This window comes from Amblyomma maculatum, chromosome 8 (genome assembly GCF_055883805.1).
Source record: "Amblyomma maculatum isolate TAMU_Amacu chromosome 8, ASM5588380v1, whole genome shotgun sequence".
NCBI classification, from domain to species: domain Eukaryota; kingdom Metazoa; phylum Arthropoda; class Arachnida; order Ixodida; family Ixodidae; genus Amblyomma; species Amblyomma maculatum.
The window spans coordinates 71,858,724-71,886,181 of NC_139351.1; the positions used below are offsets into that span (position 1 = coordinate 71,858,724).

General features: G+C 47.3%; 2 protein-coding genes across 2 annotated transcripts in view; one reads left to right on the plus strand and one right to left on the minus strand.

Moving 5' to 3' along the window:
- Positions 1-762: 762 nt before the first annotated feature.
- Positions 763-11,623, minus strand: LOC146181484 (ADP-ribosylation factor 6). The gene is made up of 5 exons (XM_084576548.1): positions 11,477-11,623; positions 10,908-11,016; positions 8,594-8,697; positions 7,865-8,063; positions 763-2,132 (listed from the first exon to the last, which is right to left on the minus strand). The coding sequence occupies exons 2-5, from the start codon at positions 10,987-10,989 to the stop codon at positions 1,990-1,992; spliced, it is 528 nt and encodes a 175-aa protein (XP_084432674.1). The 5' UTR covers positions 10,990-11,016; positions 11,477-11,623; the 3' UTR covers positions 763-1,989.
- Positions 11,624-11,827: 204 nt separating this feature from the next.
- Positions 11,828-27,458, plus strand: part of LOC146181485 (uncharacterized) — a 28,532-nt gene continuing 12,901 nt past the window's right edge. Inside the window, exons 1-5 of the mRNA XM_084576549.1 lie at positions 11,828-12,805; positions 22,194-22,261; positions 23,729-23,949; positions 24,501-24,908; positions 26,752-26,973. Of these exons, the coding sequence (XP_084432675.1) occupies positions 12,270-12,805; positions 22,194-22,261; positions 23,729-23,949; positions 24,501-24,908; positions 26,752-26,973 (1,455 nt within the window). The 5' untranslated portion in view covers positions 11,828-12,269. The remainder of the gene's footprint in view (positions 12,806-22,193; positions 22,262-23,728; positions 23,950-24,500; positions 24,909-26,751; positions 26,974-27,458) is intronic.

The following is a 27,458-nucleotide window of genomic DNA, read 5'->3' on the forward strand; positions in this document are numbered from 1 at the left end:
CAGGTTCGGAGAGGTATATTTCGGTGATCGCCAACAGCGCGGGTCGTACCTCAAAGCGATCGCCAGTCAAAATCAATCGAGCGAGCCCGTTTACGTGCGAATTGACGAGCGTTGAATTAACGAGATTTTGCTACACTGCCGAATGCGATTAACAATGGTGTCCACTCAAAACTTACAGCAGTGCCTGGTTTCCAGGCCAATTGCAAACATTTTGAAACAAACTAAAAATGATGCACAATAACAAAAGTAAAATCTAATATTTCTAGAAGCAGCATTTTCCATTTTGCTCAAGCTTTTATGGAAGAAAGCACTGCTGTCTTAGCTGTAGATAGCAACAATAGTAAAAGGAAAATGGAACTGGTACTCCTAATTGAAAAAGGGAGACCATACCCCCAAAGCTCGACTGAAATGTTTACATTCCAATCCTTTTCCCTTTGTGCAGCCATGCTTTTGTGGTCACCTTCTCAAGTTTCAGGAAATTTCTACAGTAGACAAATGTGGATTTTTGTTCTCTTCATTGTTGTCAGTACGAAATAGAAGGCAACTGCAGTAAAGAAGTCTGCTCTGATTAGGGTTCCAAATCCAGTGTCATGACTTACCTCAACTAGAGACTGTAGACAACAAGGTCATTCGTACAACTGCGTACACCCTCGCCTCCGATGCTGTACTGAATGTGAAGACAGATGCTGGGGCTTTTGGACTACTGACTACTGCCTCAAATGCAGACGTGACATCAAACATCAGAAACCACTGCCGGAAGGCTCAGGAACAAAGTTTTATTTGCCCGCTGGTCAAAACTGATATGTACAACCCAACAATATACAAAACAAAGGCAGCCCATTTGTTGCTAAAACCTGGTAGTGGTAAGGTGTGACACAAAAATCTGGTGACACTAGGAGGCCCTCCCCCTCGCGACTAGTGCGGGAAGCGGCTTCTGCTTGCTGTCGCTACACCTCCGCTGGTCGGCCCCTCCCCGCTCGCAGCCCAGACATTCCACACACAAGAGCTCTGCATCGTTGCGCAGCACCCAAAGGCACAAACGGAGCAGCCCCTGCCAGCCTGCACAGCGAGGCCCGTGTCCACAGAGGTAGGGAGCCACAGCGAGGGGGCAGAGAAGAAAGGTCTGCACCGAACAGCGCGCACCACCTCCAACTCTGCACCCCAGCACTATCCTCGGAATCGTGCCATCCACGGCCGTAAGAGCACTTTGTCCCGCAGTCTCCAGGGGGGGTTCATTTACCCCCTCCATGTGTCCTGGTGGTGCAAACACAGTTGTGAGTGCTGTGTTTTAACCTTTCTTGCTAAGTGAACACAGTGCTGCATTCGTGGAACTCCCCTGAAACGGTGCACAAATAGTCCAACCGGGAACGAGCGCTGCTACCCCCCCCCCTTAACCTCTGACACTTGAGAGTCTCTGTCCCCTCCTCCCAAGCTTATGCAGCGTGTGGCCCAACATCCTAAAAGCAGGGCAACCCCTAGCAGGCACCCCCTCCACCGCAGAAGGAAGAGAAGATAAACATGAGTGTCCACCGCCCGCAGCATTCACTGTCTCAATAGCACTTGCGCGCACGTGTATATATTACAGCTAAAGAAAAACGAAAGAGAGATGCAGACAGGTGGCTCCTTGAGACACAAAGCACTGGTGCAGGCATCTTCTCCAAACCCCTGGAACAAAAGAGGGCTGGGGTACAGGGATAGACCCTGCTCCCCCAAAGACTGTATTTTACAGTAGCAGTACGTGACACAATGAGAGAAAAAAAAGCAGCAGTGGGGGAAAAAAAACAAGAAAAGGCCGTGGCTGGATTTCAGGCGGTGAGGATGGCACAGAGGTGGCCGAGTTGATCTAGTCAGCGGCGGCTCCCCTCCTGGGAGCCAGCCTGGTTGTTGCGTCAGCCCAGCCTCCTGGTGTTGGCGATAGTGATGACAGCGGCGGAGATGGCGCTGGCCGCAACGTGGCGGTTTTCTGCGAGCACTCCGTGACAGCTGGCCTCAGGACTTGTGGTTGGAGGTGAGCCAAGTCAGACCCTCAAAGAGGCCATCGCCCGTCGTGGCACATGCGGGCTGCACATACCAGTTGCGGTCTCGGATCCTAGTCAGACCGAGTTTCTCCTGGATTTCATGTGGCTTCATGGCTGTGGGGTACACACGTGGAGGGCGCACACGGTCATGAGAAGTGCGAGAGCCAATGCAATTCAGACAGCGCCATCATTCTAGTACAATCAAGGCATAGTGAGTTTGGACAACTGGGAGCACTTGCACTTCAATAGCATGGTGCACCTCAGATAAAAGACAAGGGAAGAAACATTGCTCATGGTGCTTTTTGTTGTCACGTCTTTCTCCCTTCATGCATTTTGTTCTGCTCCAAAGGGGAAAGAAAGAGTCATACTACTACCCCTCTTCTGACCTTCCCACCTCTCGAGTCAGGCTGGCTTTTTGTTTCATAACCAAACATTCCCAAACGCTACCATCAGCTGGCTACCTAAATGAACAAAGAGCAGGGGCAATTGAACAATTAAAAAAAGTTTTTCAGAGAGCAAGAGATTAGTTTAGCATGAAAGGGTGCAACACAGTACAAAAGAGGTTGCACAAACTCCACTCGCATCAGTTACATATTGGGCCTGACAGCCTCCTGGATGCCAGAAAATTTGCCTAAGGCAGTTTGATCACAAGGGCTGGCAGCCACCGGAATTGGCCAGCGTTGAGAAAATGTTAATAGCAGATGGCGATACTATATATTACCACAGCGACAAGGTGCAATGGTGATTCTCACCAATGTTGTGTTGCTCACTGCTGCATTGTGTGTGGCAGTGTGTTGTTGCAATGGATGCGTATGGCAGAAATATTCTCCTTGGGTGCAAAAAGAAATGGCACAAAGTAGCAAAGGGCAGCCGCAGACTGCAGACTCATTTGCTGGAGCAAATAAAAGGGATCCAACTCCTCCCAACACATGCCGCTGGCTTGTCAGACACAGCGATACTTTGCATTGCAGTGCAGCCCCGTCCAGCAGTGAATCCAGAGCTACAGTTTCGCTGATGCTGACACCAAAAACGCCACAGACCTATCCCCCACTCCCCGTCTCTATTTCGCATGTGCTTTCCGTTTCTGCACCCCCTCAGTTGGCTTTGAGCCTCCGTGCTTTTAAACCTGCAAAACTGTGTCTAGACAGGCCAGAGTTAACGCACAACCTTTCATCTTTTTTTTCTTGTGAGTGTGGGTTTTGCGTCCCCTAAAAATTGTTTCGCGCACCCCAGGGCCCCCATTTGAGAAACACTGTTCTAGAGCAGTCAGCACAAAATCGTCACCTTGTGTGTCTGGCCGCCAAGAGGTAGCCCGATAACTGCCCAACCAGAGAAAAATGAACCCTTTCTGGCAGCAACTAGAAGTGGTCGGAGCAACACCAGAAAAAAACGAATGGGCGGCTCCGAACTCTGCTGACCCAAGGGAAGCCAGACATGGATAACCAAAGAAGCCCACCATCGAAACTTGGAATAAGGCACATAAAATAGCTTTGCTCAATAAACGCACTATGAACACAAAATAGACATTTTTAACTAAGAGGAACTTTGCTAACACCTTTCCATATACATATATACATAGAAAAGGAGACAGAAAAAAGAGAGAGGAAAAAGGGGAAATAAAGTATGGCGGCAGAGTTTTAACGGGAGAGCAGCAGGAGCGGTATAACAGCTTTCAATTTACCCACAACACACAAGCACCACACGGCCAATCAGAACTCGAATTCAAGCTGGTCCCTGTGTGAACACTTCGTTAGCCACGCCTGAGGGAACAGAACATGCAGGCTTGCACTGATAAGAGCGCAGGCATAAATTTTCAGCTGTTTCCCGCTGAGCAGGGGACTGATGGAAGAAACTATGGTTACTTCAAAGCACTAATGAGAATGACGAACTGCAAAGGGAGAGTATTTTGAAGAGAAATAACCACGACTACTTTTAAAACGTATATTTTCCCGCAAAGTGCTCCAATTTTGAAAGTGTATAGCGCAGACTGTGTTACTGGTACGAAGCAACATTCACCGATGTTATTGACGAGGGCATGCCCGAGAATGATGCCGTGAGAACCGATGCACGACGGAATGCACTAGGTGTGGCGGAAAACTTCTCACAGTGTACTAGCATGGCATCAGTGGGGTGCACAGCAAAGTCCAAGAGGCAAGACTAGCCCGAGAGCACAATGCCGCGAGAAACTATCTTGCATTATCGCATTATCTAATTTGCATTTTTTAGAGGAAAAGTCACCAAGCGTGCATGCCAAGTAAGAGTCCCCAAAGTGAGCTGATCATTTGCAAACGATTTTTTTAAAACTGCCATTCCCACGACTCACGGCTACCACTACTGGTGCCTGTCATTCGAGCGAATACTGCCTACGAACGTCCTCAGGCACGTGTGACATCACTGGTAAGGGGCTGTCATTGGCTCGCCAAAGGACATGGCAAAGAAGGTGGGGTGCGTGCCGGGCAGGAGAGAGCGGAAAATCTGGTTGTTTTGCCTCTCGCTCCTCTACAGTCAAGCCGCGACAGGGCAGCAGCAGCCAGCTACAACTCTCCAAGCAACATTTGATCAAGCATCCAAGTGCAACAGTTAAAAAGTAAATTATTAAATTTCAGTTAACTAGCTAATTAGTTAGCCCAATTCCCCTGTTTTGATGTCAGCCAGCACCGGTACTGTAATGCCGATGAATCCATCTCAGCATATCAAAAGCCCATGTTTAAAAATTTTGATTGACTGTTGCCAAAATGTACGCACACAATTGCACACACACATACATATGTATAGTATATACATATAGTCTGCTGTTCCCATGCCTACTTGTGCTGTAATGCTCCCAAGAAGCAAGAAGGCAGACACCATTCGAAAAAGGGTATGACAATGCCATGAGCAGAAACCTAAGGTATAGCAACTGTGCTGCCGAGCAGTGAGGCAAACAGCTACCCAACATGCCATATGCAATGGAAGTATACAAGTGACTGAAAAACTGCTTGATGTGCATGATGCGACGGTTCCACCTTGCCTATTACTACTCAACATGACTCTTTTCACCCTAAATAACTTCCTCAATATTTCATCATTAGCATTAATACAATCCACAATTTCTCATAGCTCTCTTAGAGGCATATCGCTTCATCAGTCAAATTCACAAGGCTTTAATGCAATGTCGCTAACAGTCCCATATCGCAGAAACTTCGATGCCGTCATTGTTCGCTGTGAACCAAAAATCTCGATGGAAAAATCAGGAGGAGTTGATGTGCCCACATTAACGCTAAATTTCTCAAGGAAGCTCCGTAACTGAAAAAAGGTTCTCAGTCTAGGTTCTAAAGCCTTTTTTTTTTTTTTCTTTTGTTTTGCCTAGGCTATACCTTTCTTACTCTTCCTCTCTCCACTGTGTTTGGCTTATCAGCACTTCCACTCATTTTTTTTTTTTTGTTTCATTCTTCTCCTTCTTATCATAGTTTGTTTCTCTTTATGGATTTTTGTGAACCTACCATACAATTCCATAGAAGACTGTCAAGTTCTATTTTCTACCCAAATTTCTTTTTTCTATTTCATTTCTATTTTTTTTTTAGATTATTCCGCTTACTATTTTACTCCACACTCTCTTTTTTTCATATGGCTTTGCGTTCTGCACATCTGTCTCTCTCAGTGCACTCTAATTTTTTGTATATTCACTAAGGTTGAGAGGTTGAGGTGGTTGCTGACTGCAGGTGGGATTTGCCTAGCAGGTTCTGCCGGCAATTTGTATATCCGTTGTTTTGCTGCTGTATTTTGCTTTTCCGGTTCGTTTCCTGTTTTCATCGTGTTTCCAGGATGCTACCTTCTTGAGTTTTTTTTCCTTCTTTTTTTTTTTAGGCCAGCATAGACCATCTTGTGACTCTGACCTCTTTATTTTTCTATTGCTATCATTTTTATTAACTTCTTTAAAGAAAGGTTTTATTTTCACAGTGAGCTTTTGCTCCCTTTTATTTATTTTTAATTGGCTTCAAGCCTGGTAAAGCTATGCACTGGTAAGGGCTCCCTCTTTTTTTGTTTCTTTAGCTGTTCGAGAGGACAAATAAAATGGGCTTAGACATAACGACGGATTGGACTGTGACGATGACACGTTTCATAATGTATACAGACGGAAACGAAAATGGGTGAAACGGGACAAAGCGAGCACTTACAATCTTCGCCATGTAAAGCTTATGCGCTTAGGCAAAAAACAAAACATTGGATATGCTGCTCTTAACAAGGACGGCTTATAGGCCATTAAATGCATGTACCATGCACTTGGAGTACCATGTTTAATTCATTAAATTTCGTATCTGACGCTCATCACATCCGTCGTTGCTTTGCACTCAGGACCTATTAATGGCTTCAAAAATTAAGTGCCATAAGAATATGCAGCACTGCACTAAGTAAATGAACTATTAAAGGTTTACTCAGTAACCAACATACATTATTTTCCCTTTACCTAGACGCGAGTAATAGTGATCTTTAGAAAATTCACGATGATGAGCCAATATTATTTCAAATGCTTATTTATATCAAAATATGAGACGGGAATGAAAAGCGATATGTTAATGCGAAGTGAGCTCGAACAGTACGCTCTAGGCCATAGTGCTAGCTGAGCTGGTACAAGTAAATACAATCTCCAGCGCATTTTTTATACCTTTTGAACATTTAGCCAAGGAAAAGCTATCGCTGTAGATGCCCCGCAGTTTGCGCCACAGTACACTGACAGCGGATGCTGTTTATGCAATGATGCAAATGCCGAAGAAAAATGAATTCATGACGCAAGGACTGCATAGAAACACACAGCTAGCAGATAGCGCGGCCGGTTCCATTCCTGGATTAACTTTCAACTCCGCCACCAGTGGCGTGGCCGTCGCTTTGCACGAGGTGTATGTATGTTAATTAGTCCGTAGTGTGTTGGCAGTATGAAAGTACCCCTACGTTTCAAACCATAAAACTGAGGGCGACTATGTGGAGGGGACAAAGTCAGTTGGCAGCTTCGCAGGCTGTCCTTCTTTGGTAAGATGAAGCAAGATCAGCACTGCTTCCGGGGACCGACATTGACAACCACGGCATGGCTCCCACAATTGACTATGTGCCTTCATAAACACAGAACACTGGAATACCTAACCTACAAATGAAATAAAATCGACCTGGCTACTGCAACCGTACCCACCGTGTGTGGTATAAGAGGATGAGCATTATTTTCCGCGTGTGTGTGTGCAAAGTCGAGGAAACAAGTGAGGTGCCATGAAGCCATAATTTTGTAGCCCCGATGATGCAGTTCTAAATTCTCAGCTTTGCAGCCTCATGTCACAAGGAGACAAAGTGCCTTTTCCCAGTGCCTACCAGAAATTATCACGACCACCTATACTGTTATGCACTGCACGCTCTTGCTTGATGACGTCACAGTGTTTTCCTACATGATACCCATCGTTGCAAACAGTGCAAAGAATACAAGAAAAAACGGACAGTAAACACAACCTTCAACCATTGCTGGCTTCAGTCGCAAGCCGTTCACCATGAATCAAACACAGTCGGCCAATCAAATGCAAGAATTTAGACACTAAATAAAATGAATTTCAAATACTCAAGCACAGCATTGAGCCACAGCTGCGGCAGGAAAAGGTTAGAGGTCAGGGAGAGAGGTTTCAGTTCTGCAGTTTACCTGACAACGATAAATCAAGCACGTGGAATCCCCCCACCCCTCTCAACTATATGACGTTACATAATACTGTGTGGAACTATCCTAACGATTGAGGTGTCCGGACACTCAGCATCTGTAAAACTGGCAACTACAGCCCCAATGGAGTCACAAGAAATTAATTCAGTAGGTGCCGGTGGGAGAGGCCACTCACCATCAGGCAGATCCTGCTTGTTGGCGAAGACCAGAATGATGGCGTCGCGCATCTCGCGGTCATTGATGATCTTGTGCAGCTCCTGGCGCGCCTCGTCGATGCGGTCCCGGTCGGCGCAGTCCACCACAAAGATTAGTCCTTGCGTGCCCGTGTAGTAGTGCCGCCACAGGGGACGAATCTTGTCTTGGCCGCCGACGTCCTGCAACAGTGCCATGATGCACCACCCCACTGACTGTCCATCCCTCACACACAAATGCCACAACCTTGACAAGAGAGGAAGCAGCACAATGTGTGCAGATAAAGCAGTTCACCGATGGCTAGGAGTAGTTGAGGGGGGCTTGAATATTATCAACAGCAGATACCTGCAACTGATTAGTCACAACTACAAACCAGCTAATTAGAAGCGCAATAAAAACTGAGCCGTGTGCCATGCAACATTACCTGTGGTATTTCCACGCTAACAATCTCTCAGAATGCTGGAAAAGCTAATTAAACAAATTAGTCAAAACATCTCTCTGTGTGCAAGTTTAAGGGTTTGACATGAACGTAAAGATGTTATTGGCAATGTGTGCTATGTTCCCATCTCTCAGAGCACTGTAACAGTTAAAAAATCCAGCAAATGGAAGAGTTTAACATGAACATAATAACCTTATTGGCGACATGCGTTATGCTTACAATTACATTATCATAAAAAGCTTCAAACTGCACTGCACATGTAGAACCACTCACCCAAACGTTGAATTTGACGTTCTTGTACGTGACAGTCTCTACATTGAAGCCCACTGTGGGAATTGTGGTGACCGATTGGCCCAGTTTCAGCTTATACAGGATGGCTGGCAGGGGCACAAGGTCAAGGAACAACACGCAGCGCAGATACCTCTACACCAATGCAAAGAAGCCCAATACCACCAAAGGCACCATCTGCACATCACTGTTCCCGTAGATACTGCAGTTCACGTCTGCGCTGACTGCACCTGGCCAATGCCAGCATAGCTTGCAAACGCGTCGAAAATTCCGCTGCAGCCCGCAACGATGAACGAGTAAAGAATGTTGTGCGAGGCACACGGTTGCATTGATCAGCCATTTACCACTAACACACACAGCCATCGAAGCAGCCAACAACAGGCAAAGAAGATCTCCCATGTGGCAGCATGATGGCATGCTTTGAAGAGTTCCTGCGAAGAGACTTTGCCAAAAACTTGAGGCGCATGTCGGTCGACACCCGCACTTCACAACCAGTGCAAGCGCACTTCAAGCACCGCACATCATTTCTTTCAAAGTCACATGGTGTCTTGGCACAGAGGCACCTTTGTATGTATGTGGGAACAAGATGAGCAATGGGCAGAGTGAACGTTGAAAAATCATTCGTGTGGGCTAGATGATGTTGGCTCATCCTGCAGGTCACAGTAGAAAGGGACATAAGGTGGGAAGGAAGAAAAGTCTGTATGAAAACTATGACAGCAAAGCTATGATGGACAGGTGAAGTGCATTTCTTACAAAGCACGAGATAAAAGGGGTTACATAAAGTGGGTAGGATGCATGCTCCCCTTCTAATAAATGCCTTTTTTGTATTGATGTGGAAATGTTTTACAAGCTTCTATCACCTTAACAGTTTTCAAAAGGAAATGCCTCACATATAACCAAGTGATGCAAGAATAACAAGAACAAATTATAGTTATGAGGCTTGTTGTAACACATTCAAGAATGATGCCCTTGTGGATGTGGATAATCTTCTAGTGCCAACCTCGTGTCAATTTACCATTGCGTACTGGTTCAGCTATCGTTTCAGACCCTGGACAAAACCTTCACATGCTCACAGTAACTTTCCAGCCTAAATATTGCTATTCCGAACTTTGCTTCCTACATTACAACGAAACATATGGCATTGTGTTTCTGCGCAATGGTTTTAAATGAGTTTGCAATAAAATATGACTTTAACATCTTTGCTCATTGCCACCTGCAGTGTAGCTCAAATTTTAGTACGGCCGTGGACATACATATTTAATCACCTATGAGAATCACAAATGGTTTGGCTTGGTTTATGGGGTTTATTGTCCCAAGGCGGGCCGGGCTATGAGAGATGCCGCAGTGGAAGGCTCTGGAAATTTAGAACACAGAGATTTTTAACACGCACTGACACCGAAAAGCACATGAGCGCCTTGCGTTTCGCCTCCATCAAAAAAGAGGCCGTCGCGGCCGGGGCTCTATACCTCCTTGGGCACAGCAGTCAAGTGCACCTCACCACTGTGGCGGAGTGAGAATCACAAATGATGCTTCAATAGTAAAGAAACAACTTGGCACTACCATTTTCCAACGGCACAGCTTTTTAGTTTAGTTGATGAGACGTCACGAGAAGTTGCTAGAAAAATACTTGTCTTACTAATGGAACCTTTACACTCAAATAGAACCGAGTGAAGGTGGTAAAAGTTATATGTGATACACATGCTGCAGCCACAATTTGCAACCAGTGAAATCAGCATGCTATACATGACACCTATGATATCATAACCACAAAACAGCAATCATGCGTGGTACTACTACAAAAGCACTGCATGCAAGCTTGGCCTTTGATTGCATAGTGGAAACCGCGCTGCTCGAGTGACGAAGCGAAATGACCAGATCATGCATGCAGACTAAAGATCTATCCGTCGGCAAGGTAATAAACATAACCGGGCGATTATGAATGAATGAAAATATACGCCTTTAAATTCCCAACTGCCAACGGCAACTGGCCAATCGTTACCGAGGCACTGCCCACAGGTGCTGGCAAACTGCAGGGCCTCATAAAAACCAAGTGACATCACCCGACCTCTTCGCGAACCAAAAACAACGCTTTCCGGACAGCTAAATGCACCCATCGGAAGCGGTTTCCGGGCGCAAAATGCGTCAGCCGATAAGCGCCACCGCTTCGTTTCTCAGAGTCGCTCGAGCAGGCGCAGCCGCCGTTCGGGTGAACGGGTACGATCAAAAGGGACGGCCAGCGATGCACACTGGCCGCGGGACACGAAGGGCGACTTTGTCCCATAGGGCCGAGAAAGGATACTGGTCTTTCCGGCAGCGTCGAGGCCCAGCATGAGGATCCTCATTTCCTTGTTCCCGAAAATTTTGGACAGGAGCTTCCCCATGACTGCCGCCGACACTGGGCCGCGATCCTGGAAGCGACAAGGAGGGAGGGAGGGGCTCAAAACACCTGCCTGCACCGGCGCCGCAGCACGCTCCGCTGCCGACGCTGCGGGGAACAGACCCCCCGGGCGACGCTCGCAGCCCGCTGAACACTGAATGGGCGTTGCGGACAGCCTAAACAGCAGTAGCAGCGCTCGGGATTTGAACGTCGGCTCAGGGGCCCGCTCGGCGGCTAACGCGCATCGAACCGCGGTCTGTGGACAGTGCGCCGACGCCGGATGAATCGAACGCTAAGCGCCGGTCAGTCCAGGCCCGCCGGCGACAGGGCGACGCGAAGAGCGGCTCGTCGGCTGCATGAGTAATCGGCGCAGCGACGGCACACCACCGAGCTCTGGCTAGGCCTAATACCCGGCCCCTTTGCAGCACTCGCTGTGCCGGCAGTTTAATGAGAAAGAGAGGAATGTCGAGCGACAAAAGGAGCCTACTTACGCGGCGTTTTCCAATAAAGAGAGCGTACAAGTACCGCGTCAAACTAACAGACGCATATCAACTCATTGGCAATTTGTACTTTAAGGAACTCCTGCCATATTCTCCACGACCTCGATCGTCGCCACCACGGGAAAAGGAACAAGTTTTGATCTCAACGATGTCCCAACCATCAAACTTTGATATCGGTCTTTTTGTGTTTTTGCTAGTCGCACAGACGTAACGTGCAAGAAACTTATGTTTTATAAAAATCTGCTTTCCGCAGGAGCAAGAACTTGTTAAAATAAATTTATACTACGTTTTTTGCTGGCTCAAAAGCAGCCGCTTCGAAGCGCGTGGCTTGGAATCCGGCAGCTGATTCGACTTCGCAGGATCCGGATCCGGAAGCTCGAGTACGAAGACGCTGCGAGCAAATCGATAAAGCATTTTTTTAGCATGTGTGCAGCCGTGCTTGGGTGATGCCGCGAGCATCCTTTGAGTGAAGCTCGGAGTGGCGAACAACACACGGCCGAGCGTCCACCGCGGTGGGCTGAAGTGCGCGCGGCTTCGGCATGGTGTCCCATCTATTGTGCGCTCGCGGGTCCGTCGGCCAAGCCTCGTCGAAGCAGGACTAGACCCCAAAGTGCCATTGATTTCGTGCCGTGGGCCAGCGCAGTTCATTGGTGAGAAAGACCCGCTGTCACTTCGGATCGTTGATTTGCCGGTGAGAGCCGCCTCGTGCGGCCGTTCCCGCCGTGCTGTCGGCGGCGACAGTGTCCCCTGTCCGCCCCAGTAAAGTTCGGCCCGCGACCGCGCAATGAATGCGGCGACGTTCTACTGCCCGTTGCCGCCGCAGCAGCAGCGGCAGCCGAGCTCCGACGCGGGAAGCTACGACGTCGCCGATGAGGACGACTCGGGCAGCGACGACGACGTGATCGACGTGCTGTCGGCCGACCACTGCACCGGCGAGCACAGCTACACTATGCAGATGCCGGACAGCATGCGGCGGGAGGAAGAGCGACGTGCTTCCGAGTCCCCCGAGCTCGAGGCGGCCCGGCGCTTGGTCGACTGGCTCGGATCGTCGGCATGCCGAAAGTACAGCGCTCCGTTCCTGGATCCCACTGATGTCGAGCTGCGGCCGGCCTACCAACGCGTCGTGCGCCAGCCCATGTGCCTCAGCCGGGTGCGCGAGGGCCTGGACTCATGTGCCTATCCGGGCATCACCGAGGTGGTGCGCGACCTACGGCTCATCCTGGAGAATTGCTACCGCTTCTACGGGCCACAGCACCACCTTACCAAGAAGGCGCTCAGGCTGGAGACAGTGCTCGAGCAGAAGCTGGCTCTGCTGCCCCGGTGAGTGTTCCCACTATTTGCAAGCGGGATATCGCCGTCAATACATGTTAGATCCACGCGCGGGCCCCCGTACCCTGTCTGAGGATTGCCTGCAAGCGGTCGCTGGTTGTCTCTTCCAAGACATCGCAGCGGTGTCTGTTGTTCTCAAGAGGTAGGCCACGCGCGTCGGGTCTACCTGCTACACACACACACCTCATTCGCGTACCTTTGAATAATACGAAACATTCGCCTACTGCTGACATGGTAATGCATTTTGCTACTCAAGTGCCCAATATTGGTCACTTATTATCATTATTTTTTTTTTTCTCCAGAATTTCTCAGCTGCCTGTCATTATACAAGCACTGGGCTTGGACTGACATTTGCACTCAGTACCACACACATATTGAAAATGCTACATTTAAGGAAATCCAAATTGAGGCAGTAGCAAGGCCTGCTGATTTCCAATTGAGTACCAAATGTCGGTCGTTTTCACAAAAAAGGCGGTGGGACTCGACAATATTGGTAGCTGTAGGCAATTGATGTGCAAGCCCTTTGAGGCAAAGCCAGCTTGCAGATGCCTGAAAAACTGCTCGTGTCTATCGCTAATGTCCCTTGGAAGAAGCCTTCCAGTTAATGGCATTGGCCAATTGTCGTTATGTAGCAGTGAACTTGTGGTTAATCCCATTGCACCTGCCTTCAGTGGCACACTATCCTATCATGTGCGGGGGATTAACCATGAGTCCATGTTGCTATCATCTATGACCAGTGGCCGACGCCATTGGCTTGAAGGCCTGCTTTAAGGGGCATTTGCAGCCATGTTGCCCAGTTCACACTGTATTGTTTCTTTCTAGCATGTTTCAATGAAGGTACACGCTAGGACTTCTTGTTTTTATGTTACATTATAGCCAGCTCCCAGCGGTATACATGATGCATGACGAGTCTGTTCATGCCCACAAAGAGAGAGAACAAACCATTAGCTGATGCAGAAAGCCGGCGACGTACATGCTCTAGCATAAGCAGAGCCTGTGTAATAATACTAATGCAGTCAAGGCAGAAAGCTGGGCTAGTTGGTGTGTTAAATGCACTAGTCTTTTTATTAATAATAATACTACTCAGCCAACTTTTTTCTTGTCAGTTGGCGTCACTATGCCTTCGAAACTCCATCGTGATGTAATATTAGAATGAGCCTCTATGCTTACTCCTTTTCTGTGGGAACTGTAAACCATGGAATCATTTGTCCTTTAATCAAGCATGCTGCTAATAATGATATTTTTTCTTTTCAATATTGTACGGCTCCCAGCCTGATTTAATGCCCTTGGGAAAATCAGAGTATCTCTGAATTAAGAATAAAAGCACTTTTTTGTTTAGCCATTCCAAATGGTCTGGCCACAACGTCGTCATCATCTTTGAAGTAACTGTCTGCTTTTTATAACATTGTTTACAATAGGGCATAAATGGAGTTGTGAATGAGGGAGGGCTTAAATGAATGAAAAAGGTTGGATGATTTAATGGAGTTTAGGAGGGAGAAATGATCTGGCTTCTGCATTCCATCTATATTTAGTCACATTTTTATTCAGGTGAAGGCTAGATGAACTAGAGGCTAAGCAAGCAGCCAGGCCAACATGGTTTGCACTTCAGCCTCCTCTTCTATGCACACAATTACTTCCACTTCTTTCAGATCAGTCACTGCATGGCATGTGACAATTTCCTCAATGGCAGGCGGAGCTCCTCCTTGAGCAAGTTAAGTCAGATGATAGACGCAGCGCTTGAGACGAGCCACATGAACTCGTGGTAACTTTGGTGATCACATAGTTAAGATCACTCAGTTAACTCAAAACAACAAAAGGGTCAAAGTATATGAACCAGAAACTTACAGTACAAGCTGTTGTATTGGCCGGGGCAGCCGTGATGAAGGGAGCCGAGAGTCAGTCGGCGGGCCCATGAAGAAAGCGCCTGTCTATGAGCGAACACATATTTGTGTGCTCAGTTCAAGTGACCAAAGACAGACAATAGACGAGCACACATAGAAACATGTAAGTGCGGATCCAGTCCACGAAATCGAAACAAGAACTCCATGTAACCAAAACAGAACTCACGATGCAACACACATCACACTTGCGCAATACTGTCTAAAGCAACACAAAATCGCCAAGAGCATATTTGGTCTCAACATGACACTCGTCATGGTGTTATTTGAAGTGGAGCTGTGAGGACAAGGTGTGATATGGGCCAGGAGACGAGCTTCTTCAGACCGACATACCACCAGGTAGACTGAAGGGTTGTTATGAGATGAGAAGGGAAATATGGTGTCTAAGCAAGTGTGAGGAACCCTGACATACATCAGGTTGAAAAGGGATTTCCCAGTGACCTGAAGCTTCACAACGTCGTATGCGTAGGTCATGAATGGCAACACGACATCCCAGTTGCAGTGGTTTGATGTGACATACGTGGACAGTATGTTGGTGAGGTCGCAGTTCGTGCACTCAGTAAAACCATTGGTCAGTGGGTACTAAGGCACAGAGTGATGTTAGTAACACGCCTCACAGCCAAAGTAATTCTGCTACATTCAGTAGTAAAAACCTCGGTGTAGAATAACAGAGTGCAGAATAAAAGACAACACATCACTTGCCTTGGCAGATGTGAGAAGGGCATTCTCCACATATCTCAGGTAGCAGAGTCCTTCTGAAAACTTAGAAAAAGGGTCCTATTAAGTTGACGGTAACTTTTGACGACGCTTATGGTGGCTTGGCCAGTTGCAGAAGGCCTGCAGGAGGAGTGGTGAGAGACTTGAGATGTTGACATCGATCACAGCTGGCGATGTGTTGACTGGTCTTGTACAGTTTCAGCCAGTAGAAGCACTGGCAAAATCTGTGCAGTGTACTGGAGAATCCAAGGTGACTTGATGTGATATCGTCATGCCTGACATGCAGTACATCATTGCGGAGATATTTCGGGACAACCAAAGGCACGGATGCACCATTGACTGAGTAATTCTTCTTGTACAGGAGTCCATATTGCATGATGGATGGCGTTGAATATGCTCCTGTTTGGGCTGCAAAGAAGAGTTTTGCAATGTGGGGTCATTTTTTTTGCTTTGATGAAAAGTCTGTGTTCGGGAACGACATGAAAAGCGAAGCAAAACACCCCTTGAAGTCCAGCTCCTTGGTAGTTGTGAGTGGCAATGGACAGTGTGGCAAGCAGTCAGCAACACTGTGGCAGCATTCACTTTTGTAAGCGACAGAAAAATTCCTGGAAGCGCAGGGCCTAACAAGCCAGACAACTAGATAGATCGCAAAGACCTATGAGCCAGCATAGGGAATGACTATCGGTCACTATTGTAAATGGACATCCGTAGAGACATCCATTTAAGCAGCAATAATCAACCCAAATTGCGACGAATTGTCCTTTTCGTTGATGAGTATGATGGCATAGCCCATGGACTGCAAGATTCCCTAAGGACTCCTCTGTGTAGCATCTGTTGGACCTCATCGTAAATCATTCGCTTGGCTGGAGAGACTGTATATTGTTTCTGGTGAATGGGGCTGGCATTCCCTGTGTTGTCTGAATGTTGCATGCGAGACTCTGGCACAGAAGGAAAAAAAAAACCATCCTGGCAATGTTGAACACGAAAACATGAAACGCGAGAATGCCATGCAGTACATATTGATTGCTAGAGGGAAGTGGCTTGTTGATCATTGTCTGCAACTCGCCAGAATATTCCGGCATCTCAGGAGTAGCTCGGAGGCAACTGAAGTTCCAGGATAGCGCTGGTACATTGATTTCAAATTGCGCCAGTTTAGACTCAGCTGCAGGACCACCACCAGCTGTAAGATTGTACAGATGTGTTCAGGGCTCACACATGCATGTAATGACCCCCAGCGTCCAAGATAACACATGGGACCAAGACATTTTTCTTCAACAAATGTGTGTGTCTGTGTCAGAACTGGCAAGACTACATCTTGTGTAAGGAAAAGCAAGACGTCGAGATGCTAGAGCGGATTTTCTACTAAGGCTGACAGCCATGTGTTGTTGCACGGGAAATTCATTGGCCCCGATCTCAAGCATTGTGCCACACTCGCGCAAAAAGTCGATGCCTAAAATGACTTCATGCATGGCGTAAGGTAACACAACAAATTTGGTCCCGAAGTTTGTGGCACGCAATTTGATAGAGGCCGAGCAAAAGCCTACAGGAATTAAAGCTTAGCCCCCAATACTGCACAAAGTGGTGGCTTGGGCCCATGCAAACATCACCTCCGGCCAAGATGATTCCTAAACAAAAGTGTCATTACAGACACAACGGCACCAGTGTCTACCGAAGCAGTTGTTCTAACATTCTTCACACGCACAGACACTTTGTTCCTCAGCACGAAAATTGGAATAGGTATGGGCGAAGCGTCCAGTGACCTTAAAGGCCCACTGTCCACCCTCTGGTCGAAAATATTTTCTTCCCCGGTGACTGTGAGACTTCGCCCCCAGAACGCAAGGCCGCAAAATGTTTTTGAAAAGAGTAACTAATAACACAGTTACAGCCACCGCAATCACCCGATTCTGTCGTGCTTCTCTCCTTCCTTTCCCTCGCAAAGGTTTTCCACTCTCCTGCCCGATTGTCTAGCCTCCTCAAGACAAATTCTCCATCCTCCTCCGCGTGCGCGAAAAAAAAAAAAAGATGGGCGAGGGAGCGCGCGCCGCCGGATTCAGCCTGGCCGTGGCAAGGGAAAAGCACTCAGCGAGCGGTAGACACCCATCCTTCACCCTCAGACAGCTAGACGGATCAATGGACGTCGTTCCCGAGAAATACGTCATTGGTGCGGCTCTACGGGCCAGCGCAGGGAGTGGAAAAGCTGGCTTCCCGAAGGAGAGCATGAGAGAGCTTTGATTTGTATTTTCGTTGCTTTGTGTGCATGTCACTGTAGCATTTTGCACAGACTATCTCCGGTACCTGATCGAAAGACTGGGCTCCTTCGCTTGAAAGGTCCTTCCCTGGACAGTGGCCCTTTAAATTCATCGTTAGCACCAGCCAGTTTCCCATGGGTGACAGGCTGAAGTGACGATGATTGGAATAGTGAACGCCATGGTCGCATTGGGGAAGGAGTGATGCTGTGCTTGGTACGGGAAAAAAAGTTGACTAATAGAAGCAGGTGGCTACCATGGTGTGTCATTTTGGAAGTGGAACGGGCGTGTATAGATTGGCGACACTAACAATAGTGGAAGGTGTGTCTGCTGCGGCTGCAATTGTAACTGGCGCCTCTCGAATATCAAGGGAATAGAATGGAGGTGATTGCGCCGAATAAGAATATCCTACAGGTGTATGTCAAAGTTGTTCAGGTGGAAAAGCTTCGCAGGAATACTGGTCAGATTGATGTCGGGGTTTGGAAAATTGTGAAAGGAGGGCCCGATTATGTTCGCCCTAACCGATACATCACTCGTCGTAAGTATGTTGAGTCCAGAGAGTACGCTGTTCTATACATGGCTGAAGGAGCGAGCACAGGTGGTGCACGTGATCTTGAGTTGCATCTTGTAGCTGAGAGGTAACTCCTCACGCACAATCCGTGGAACCACTGAGACGATGTCTTCAGATGCAGGAAGGTTGATGCTGCCAACACTTATGATATTAGATAGCCAGCCAAATTTTAGGGAAATTCATCATGACTTGAGCACCTCAAATGCATGACACTGCTGCATCTTGTCAGCTGCAGAAGTAAGGCTGTCTTTCGTGATCACAAAGCTGTTAGCTGTCTTAGGCGATTCATTTCAAAAAGCGGTCCACCTTATCTTCTTCAGACGTATTTCTGTCGACAATCCAGAGAAGTCTGAGCACTTCCTCAATGTACTTCGTGCACAGTTCACCTGGGACATGAGCTCTCTGGGTCTACTCAGCACTCTTCTTCTTTACCAATACGTCGCTGAAGCACTTAATGATTTCATCCGCAAGCCGGACTCAAGTGGTGTGTCCTCATGATTCTCAAACTATAGGGGGGCGGTCCCAGTGGAAAAGAAGGCAGCATTGCCGAGTTGAACAGTCGGATCCCAAAAATTGTACTTGCTGCATCGTTGGTAGTGTACCAGCCACTGGATTCCCCAGTAAATATGCACAGTTCCCGCTGAGGTGGCCAAGACCTGGGTTGTTCGGTAGTTTGGATCAGTGACTCCCGAGTTGGCATGACGTTGGTCTCAGCTGTGACTCATCTTGCCAGCTGATCTGCTGACCGTCCTGGTTAGCTCAGTTGGTAGAGCGACTGCCACGGAAAGGCAGGGGTTCCAGGATCGATCTCCGGACCAGGACAAATTTTTCTTCAACTAAGAAGTTTCTGAGAAAAGCTCTGAGAAAGCTGTATAGCTTTCCTTTGTATCCCTATAGTTGCACTTTGGTGGATGTCAGTGAGTAATTACTCTCTTATTACAAATCTACTCCACCTTGGGGGATTCCCCTAAATACTCGCTCGACCTCACTCGTGACATCTGTGTGTTCTCGCCAATGATCATGATGCTTTGCACCTGTCTTGTTGCACCTGAGATGCTTGCCGAAACGGGAAATGTGATCTGCAGGAGGCATCGAGTTGGCTTCCATAGACAGATTATTGCAGTCCAATAGCAAAGAGGAGGCTATTTAGGCTTAAAATGGAGGCTTCATAAGCAAGGAGAGACTGAAAAGTGAAATGCAGGTGTTCCCATCGCTGGTTGGCTTTGTAGGTAAACCGTGGTGCCTCAACAGTTACAAACTGTGGATCTCGGTGGCTACGCTCATTCATACCAAGACTGCGATTACAGAGTTCTTTTTGGGCTAGGCGTTACGAGTACGAATCGAGCAGGAAAATTTTAAAATGCAATTTTCTCAGCTTGTTATAAAGGCATTTTCTTTGCCAGAAAAACAAACTTTCACGCCGACAAAAAGCCAGGATGTGGATTTATGCGTGGCACAAAAATCAGGTGGAGCTGCCTTTATGGTCCATGTCCGTGCACTTTTTTCAGGTAACATTCAGTTCAGTTCAGTCGTGTCCGACTCTGGACCATATCACACCTCGCTTTCTGGTCTCTCACTATCTTCCTAACACCACATAACTTCATCTGCAGCGCCTCGACGATGCCATCATAGGTAACATAGGTGGTCACAATTAAACTGGAGCCCACTGCTACCGCATGTCTCCTAGCTTATATGACACCATACATGTTGCTAACTTTAACGAAACGGTGTCAGTGACGTTGAGCCGCATGAAAAATTCTTCTCGTTTTCCGCATGCAAACAGCAGGTATCATGTGGAGCACAGCAGTGAATTCAGGTGTCTTAATTTTTTGTAACAATCTCGAGTAGTGTGAGTGCGCTGACATAATCTTTGCAGTGGGGACTTGGGAGGCTCAGTCGTTTGAGGTGAATAGTAACAGATGCTATTAAAAACCCTTACCTAACAGCATTTAGGCCTCTTTTGGGGCCTGCGCTTGAATACATTGCTGCAATCTGGCTGTCAGAATGTGTGTGTGGAGGATGTTTGGCTAAAGCGGCAAGGATCCTCATTACCGTGAACAACGCATCTCTCACTATATGCTTGCACTTTATTAGTCAGTACTCACTGATGTAAATGAACCTGTGAGTGCATTGCCCTTTTTTAAAAATTGTGAACGGGAGGGTTAATCTGTGTGCCTTCTTTTTTCCTTTGTGTGCTGTTCTGCTTATGTTGTTTACCATATCTGGCTAGTGAATGTCTTGCTGTTTACGCCATTTTTAGATTGCTGCACTCTCTAAACAGTCAGTTACTTCAATGCTGACTGAGTCTTGTGTCTTGTCCCTCTTGTGCTAACTTGTTCCCATAAGTCTATGTATCAGCAAGCCCAGCAAAATGTTTTACTCCCGTGTACTGTGCAATGTCAGTTTATGTTAAAAGAACCCCAGATTGTCAAAATTCTGAGCCCTCCACTAAACCGTCTCATAGCCTGAGTCACTTTGGGGCGTTAAACACCGTAAATCAAGCCAAACCAAGGTGAGGAGTATAGATGCTGGACCAGGCAGTGCCATTTCAGCAGTGTAAAAAAACCATGCTCAAGATGGGCTGAAAAAAGGTGGACCTGACCTGGCCATTCCTGATGTTAAAGCATGCTACCCTTGGAATTCTAGCAAACTCCATCTCATCTCACCAGGCGAAGGATGCATTCTTGACCACAGAGGAACAAAGAAGCGATGAGAAGTGGTTGGCTTCTCTATGACAGCCATTAAATGGGAGCTGGGTGTCGTCGGTGTTTTGTCTAGACTTTTAAGAAGCAGGTTAGCGTGGGGTAGCTTGTAATCCTAATTTCAGAGTCGAATAATGATGAAATGGCAGGCAAGTTGCTAGGAAAGGAGGCCTTAGATGTGTGCTTCATTTTATGAGTGTTATGATCTGTTTATGACCATATAACTCTACCAAGTTGTAAGAATACCAAGAAGACGGTGAAATCTGCTTATTCCATATGACTTGCCGAGTTCGGATGAGTGTTGCGGGCTCATTTGAGTGCATCGTGTGCTGTATGCTTGTCTTTTTGGATAATGTGTAGTGCTATGTTATATTTTGGAGAGCTGCGGCATGTGCATGTAGTAAACCCTAACTTGGCTTGGCTTTATTCAGTAAAAGCACAGCTTTGGGAAGTAAGCTCTGAGGCACGCACAGTAAGACATGGCAACTGCAAAAGCATTTCATGGTACTGCAGGACCCATCTACTACATGGTTTTATGTAGTAAGGTATAGGAGGTTTAACATCACAAAGCAACCCAGGCTACGAGGGACGCCATAATGGAGGACTCCCTTAATTTCGTCAATCTGGGGTCTTTTTAACATACACCGGCATTGCACAGTACATGGGAGTAAAACTTTTTGCTGGGCTAGCTGGTACATAGTCTTGTGGGAACAAGTTAGCGCAAACGAAGACAAAAGAGGCAGACAGGACGATGCACTTCCTGTCCGCCCCCCTTGCATTTTGTCTTTTTTGAGCAAATTTGTTCCCATAAGACAGTACACGAGCTTCTTGCATTTTGCCTTTATTGAAAGGCATCCTTGTTCACCGCAGTCAAGCTCCCTAACGACTGAACTACTGCGGTAGGGCCTTACTTTTATGTGCACTGGGTAATGCACTTTTGTTGATAGTTGACTAGGCTTCAGTACATAGGTTCAAATTGAAGAAACGGTGCTGAACTTTCTACGCTTTCATTTTGCAAACTCCTACGAGTGACAGGTCAAGTCGCCGCGATTTTGGTGTCCGCCAGGTTTCGGTTCACCAAAAGTTGGATGATTATGCTTGTGACACTTTGAACAGTTGGTCGACAGCAAGTGAGGGACAGTAAGGGAAATTGTTATCAATGGTGTAATTAGTGCTCAGGGTCCTTGTATTTCGATAAACACGTCAATGGGGAATGAGCACCATTTTTGTTTGCTTCTTTTGCAGGGAACTGCGTGAGAAGACATCCCTGGAGGCCACAACACTTGATAACCGGGACGTTGGCACTCAGAGAGGTGAGTCTTCTTTAACTTCGGCCACTTGATTGGACTAGGTTTCTTTTGCAGCCTTATTCAGGCCATGGTTTGAAAGGAATTGGCTTCCTGTGGTTCATTTCAAGCTTGTTTTGCGTTCTTTTCTCTTGTGAAGCTAGACCTCCACAATTTTGTTGGGACTAGGTTGTTCAAAATCATGCTCTGTGTGTTTTTGCTCATTTAAGGATTTTAGTGTTTATCGTCGTCATCACAGTTACTATCACTTGAGCAAATCGCAAGACATAGGCCTCTGCTGACAACATCCAATTGCACCGTTACGTGCCAGCTACAAGTCACTCCATTACTCCTGGTCTCCTGTCATCTCTCTATTTTTCCACCCTGCCTGATCTGCCACTTATGGCCACTCTCCTGCTTGCTTCAAACCCACTCATTCAATATGGTTATTTCCTTCTATGCAATTACTGACGTTGAGTGAGAAAAATATCCAGTGTGCATTTTGGCAGGTTTGGCTTGGGGCTCATTACAGTTGCTTAATCTGTGTTGCAAACACACAGGACCTTCCATCTTTGGTGAGGCTGCTGGGAATGTGTGCGTGCGGCCAGTTGTGTATTGGTTAGCTGTCTTGCCTATACTCCTGTTGTAGTGAATTAATGTGATTTTGCAACATTTTCCTTTTGAGCTTTTTGGTGCTGTCTTCCTTATTGTGTGAAAGCACTCATAAACTCACCACCACTGACCAAGAATCCCGCCCGATCTTGTTTATGCCATCGCTCTGATTGGCTAAGCTGTTTCGGGAGGTCACAACTATGTGGCCTCGTCCATGTAGTTGACGTAGTCCACGTAGACTAAGTCCAGTATAGCGGCTGCAATGCGTGAGTCTCCCCAACGGGTCTTTCAAGTTTGCCAGCCAAGAGAAAGAATTATGGAGCCTATGGCTAAACAGTGACTGACCGTGACCTCTTGTGCTATCACACTAAAAGAAAAGCCGGAATACCTAAGTCAGGATCAAACCCAGCTACTCAGGCTTAGTTAGCCACTGAGATACTGCGACTCACGCTTTCGCTAGCCATGACCAGGTTAAAATAGAGTAAAATGTAAGCCATTTGATGTGGCGGCTCCCAGATGGCGACACAAATCGGCGGATAACGCGCTGTTTCAACGGAGCAGATCTTAGTGGCCATGGTTAAAACGTTGCTATTTGACGCAGCGACTTCCAGATGGCACCACATGTACAGTTGAAACTGCAGCTTCCCGTATTTTTGCATTATGGTCAGTTTAACAGTGGTAACACTTAAGGATTGTTTTTTAGACAGGAATCACATGCGAGTTTTCTCAAGACTGGGAAAGACATACGTTGGTTTTTCCTTCACCATTCTATGAAAGCTAATGGGGTTTCTCAGGGGCACAAAGTTTGGGAACTACCTGTCCAGACCATCGAAATTTGGAGTCCAGGGTCATGCCCGTCTCAGACGCGACCTTGCCTTTCAGCTGGCCGGCGTGCTCGGCTCACCAGCCAGCTGCCAACTGGTGGCGAGAACTCAGCACTGCTGCAGCTGGTGAAGGCAGAGAAGGCGGCCCAGGCGCGGGAGGAACGGTTGAAGCAGCGCGAGGAGCGGCGTGTCGAGAAGGAGGTTGCCCAGCAAGCTGCCATCGACTGGGAGAATGCCACCTTTGGCCCGGGGCTGGCTGAGCTTGCCGAGCGCTGGGAGGTGAGTGCCTGCCTTTTGGTCTGTATGTGTTGCGCAGTTCAAAAAAGGCAAGTGTTGATCTCCAATGCTGATTTGAAATTTTTAGCATGCTCTAACACAATACGTTTTCCCTCAATCCTGATTGACAAGTTCGCATGCTGCATGCCTGGTGGAGCGACAGTGCATAAATGTGAAGGTTTTGTAACCGAATAATAAATTGTTTACAAGACAGCAGCTTGATTGCATATAAGCTTTCAATAAATGTTCCTCGAGAACGAGGGTGTTGATGGGAGCCCCTTGCTCTGGGTCAAAGATCCAATTGTACTTAGAGAATTGTGCTTCGTGAAATAGATTGTTGTCAAGGACGATTGAGGGCAGTGATGATTGCAGTTTACCTTGTGACAACACCTGACCTGCTCAATCCTAACCAACTACAGTCAGGAGTGAAAGAAAATGCCACTGTGATGACAGTTCTGTTTGGAAGTCGGAAATCAGCCGTTGAGAGATTGACTAGTCCACTGGTGAGAGGTTACCCTGACATGTGCTGAGCAATGGGATGCGTGCATGTGCAGGTGCCGCAGATTTGCCAGTTCCTGCGGCTGTCCCAAGAGCCCCTGCAGCTGCCTGACGTGTCGGTGGCTGAGGTGGAGCGCTCGCTGCTCATGCCCGACAAGAGCTCCCTGCTGGCACTGCTCATGACCTGTCTGCTGGTGGCCCCCCAGCAGAGGCCCAAGACCCTGCTGCAGCACCCCATGCCATATCGGGTGTGGAACGACCGTCTGCGCAGCCGTCTCCAGAACTGGTATCGCACCTTTCTGGGCAGCCAGCGCAGCCCCCTCAAGGTGTTCGAGGCCCACGGCCTGGAGGAGCAGTTCTTCGTCATCATGGGGGACACAGACCCCATGGATAGCACTGACTACCATCAGCTAAGCCTCCTCCAAAGGCTGTGGCTGCTGAAAGGCCTCTGCGACCACAAACTGGTGGGTGTTTTGACACGGAAGCTGTGTGGGTGGGTGAGGCGAATGCTGTCTACGCCCTAGTGTGCCATGAGTAGGAAATTTTGTGTCTAAGCACTGATTCGGAGGCTGCTACCCCAAGCAAATTTTTTCATGCTTGTGTAGCCATGCTCGTGCATAGCAATAGCTGCAGAAGAATACTACATATAACAGTTAGCCAAGCACAGTCATGACACTTTGCCTGTACATGATAGCCCTAAGTGGCACGGGCAGAGGCTCTTTATTTTTCTTTCCTTTTCATGCCTCAACATAATATATGTACATGATAGCCATGATCAGGGTCAATTATTATTGACCTGGACCATGCCCTTTGACCTTGATCTCAACAGAGGGAAATCACCTAGCAAGTCCTGCAGTACGGCACTTCAGTCGCCCTGGCAATAAATAAAAGCCGAGATTTAATTGGTGACAAATGTGTCACTTCAGCCAACTACACAAAGCTAGGGGACCTGTGCAGCACATCTTTCACACATTATTTGATTTTTAGCCAAACTTCTCTGCATTTTTTGCGCGCACTCTTTTGACAAGGAATGTCAGTTGGGCTATAAAGTGGCTAGGGATGCTCGGACTGTAGTGCAGGTGAATGGGATTTGACAGTGGGTTCCTTGCGTTCACACAGATCACACGCGCGTGGAAAATTGCTCAAACTTTTTATGTTCAGAGCACTGTAATGAATGCACAGGCCGCAGGTGTTTGTTCTTGCGCTATTCGTCGTGCGACCGAAGAAAAAGAAGAGGAATAAGAGCCATAAACGAACTGATAAGTTTCGATGCTGAAATGAAAAGCACGCTAGCTGGTCTACTTGTTGCTCTCCATGGCTGCTGCCTTTCATCTTCATCTTTATCCAACCGCAAGAAACTGAAAACAGGTGAAATAGGTGCCGTTGTCTTCCTTTTGTCTCACTGTGCGAGCAGCCTCACTATAGCTTGCCAGAATATGTCAAACGATGTTTGAAAACACTGCACATGCCATACCAGTGCCTGGACCTTTGCCTGTGCCACGAAAGTTACAGCTGTTGCCAGCACCGCCACATTGCTCTGACATCACAGGCCGACTCCTGTCTATACAATGGCCGTATAAGCCAAGTCATGATGCCTCAACAAAGTGAGAATAATCGTTCATCTTCGGCAGCCCTCATGTAGCAGTCGTTTTTTTTTTTCCACACAAAACAAGATGCACAAACTTAATGATCACACCCCTTTCTAGCATAGTATAACAATCCCCCCCCCCAGTTGTCCAGAGCTTGCTGCTACATGTGACTGCACTGTCCACAGTATTGAAATGTTCCAACTTGAAATGATAGTGTAGGTGTTGTACTATGCAGATCTAAATGGGGCGGTCAGCTTTATGACTATTAGTTCTGTGCTACAATCGTGTGCCGTGTTGTACCATGGGGCCATTGAAGTGTGATGATCACCTCTTGTGGACATTCTGCTTAAAATTAATACCCGTTTTTTATTAGCAACAAGCATATCATGAATCATTGGAAATCTGTGACAGCAAAGCGAGAGCTTAGGAAAATGGTAGCTACAGTGATGATTGAATTATTACTGTTGAATTCTGTCATAGATTAAGCATTGGAGAGCAAGTTTGGAGTAAACTTTTTATTTAGACAACAGAAGTGATCAATGTTTGGCTCTACTTTCTACTGTTAGGGGTGCGCATTGCTTACAGTTGAATGGGTAATATCGTGTAAAATATGTTGTACAGTTTTAAACGTATGCCTTTGCCATCTGCACTGCATACTACCATCTTTGGTGCTTGTGTTGTCCACTGTGCCCCTAACTGGTGAGCATGAACGTTGCAGGGCCAGCACCGCCGGGTGCAGGAGTGGATGGCGGAGCAGGAGGCCGACAGCCTGCGCGAAGTCTATTTGGGCGAGGACCGTCTTGGCCGCCACTACCTGCACTTCCCATGTCTGGGCGAGCCCCGACTCTACCGTATGGCTGCTGCACCCCCTCCACCCCCCGAGGAAGAAGAGGCCCGGGAACCCTCACCCCCACCAAAACCACCCAAGTCTGCACACAAGGTAATGCCACTTGGCACTGAGGAGCTTTACCAGCTATGGTCAAACATTGTCACGGCGCAAAGTTGAAGGGGTCTGAAGATTGTTGGAATGACAGCTGTCAGTGCAGTTGTTATTTGTTACGTCCATGTCTGCTGAAAACTGCCTTGTAGATGAAGTGCACCTGAGAACCTCTTCACTGGTTTAGGTTTTGTGTTGACACAGTGTGCTTCTGGTATTGCTTGCATTGAGATGCTTGATGAATGGGGCAGTCGATTCTGTGGCTTTAGCTGCTTAGCATATGCTCAAGGGTAATCTTTTTTTTTTGTTGTTGCAGTTATTTTAGTGTTCTTGGTGACCTCGCTGCATTGAACTGAACTTGAGTGACTGCATACGCAATGTAATTTTAATTGCATTTGGTTATGCTGTGAGAGCCTCTTGGACTGAGTTGTTGAATAGTGTTAGATATCATTTTTGCTTTTGGAGAAAATGTTTTAGTTTTTAGTTAT

Coding starts and splice junctions, on each gene's coding strand:
- LOC146181484 (XM_084576548.1), bottom strand. CDS start 10,989: ATGGGGAAGCTCCTGTCCAAAATTTTCGGGAACAAGGAAATGAGGATC. Junction 8,698..10,907: donor CGACGCTGCCGGAAAGACCA/GTATCCTTTCTC, acceptor TGCCCCTGCCAG/CCATCCTGTATAAGCTGAAA. Junction 2,133..7,864: donor CAAGCAGGATCTGCCTGATG/GTGAGTGGCCTC, acceptor TGTACCCCACAG/CCATGAAGCCACATGAAATC.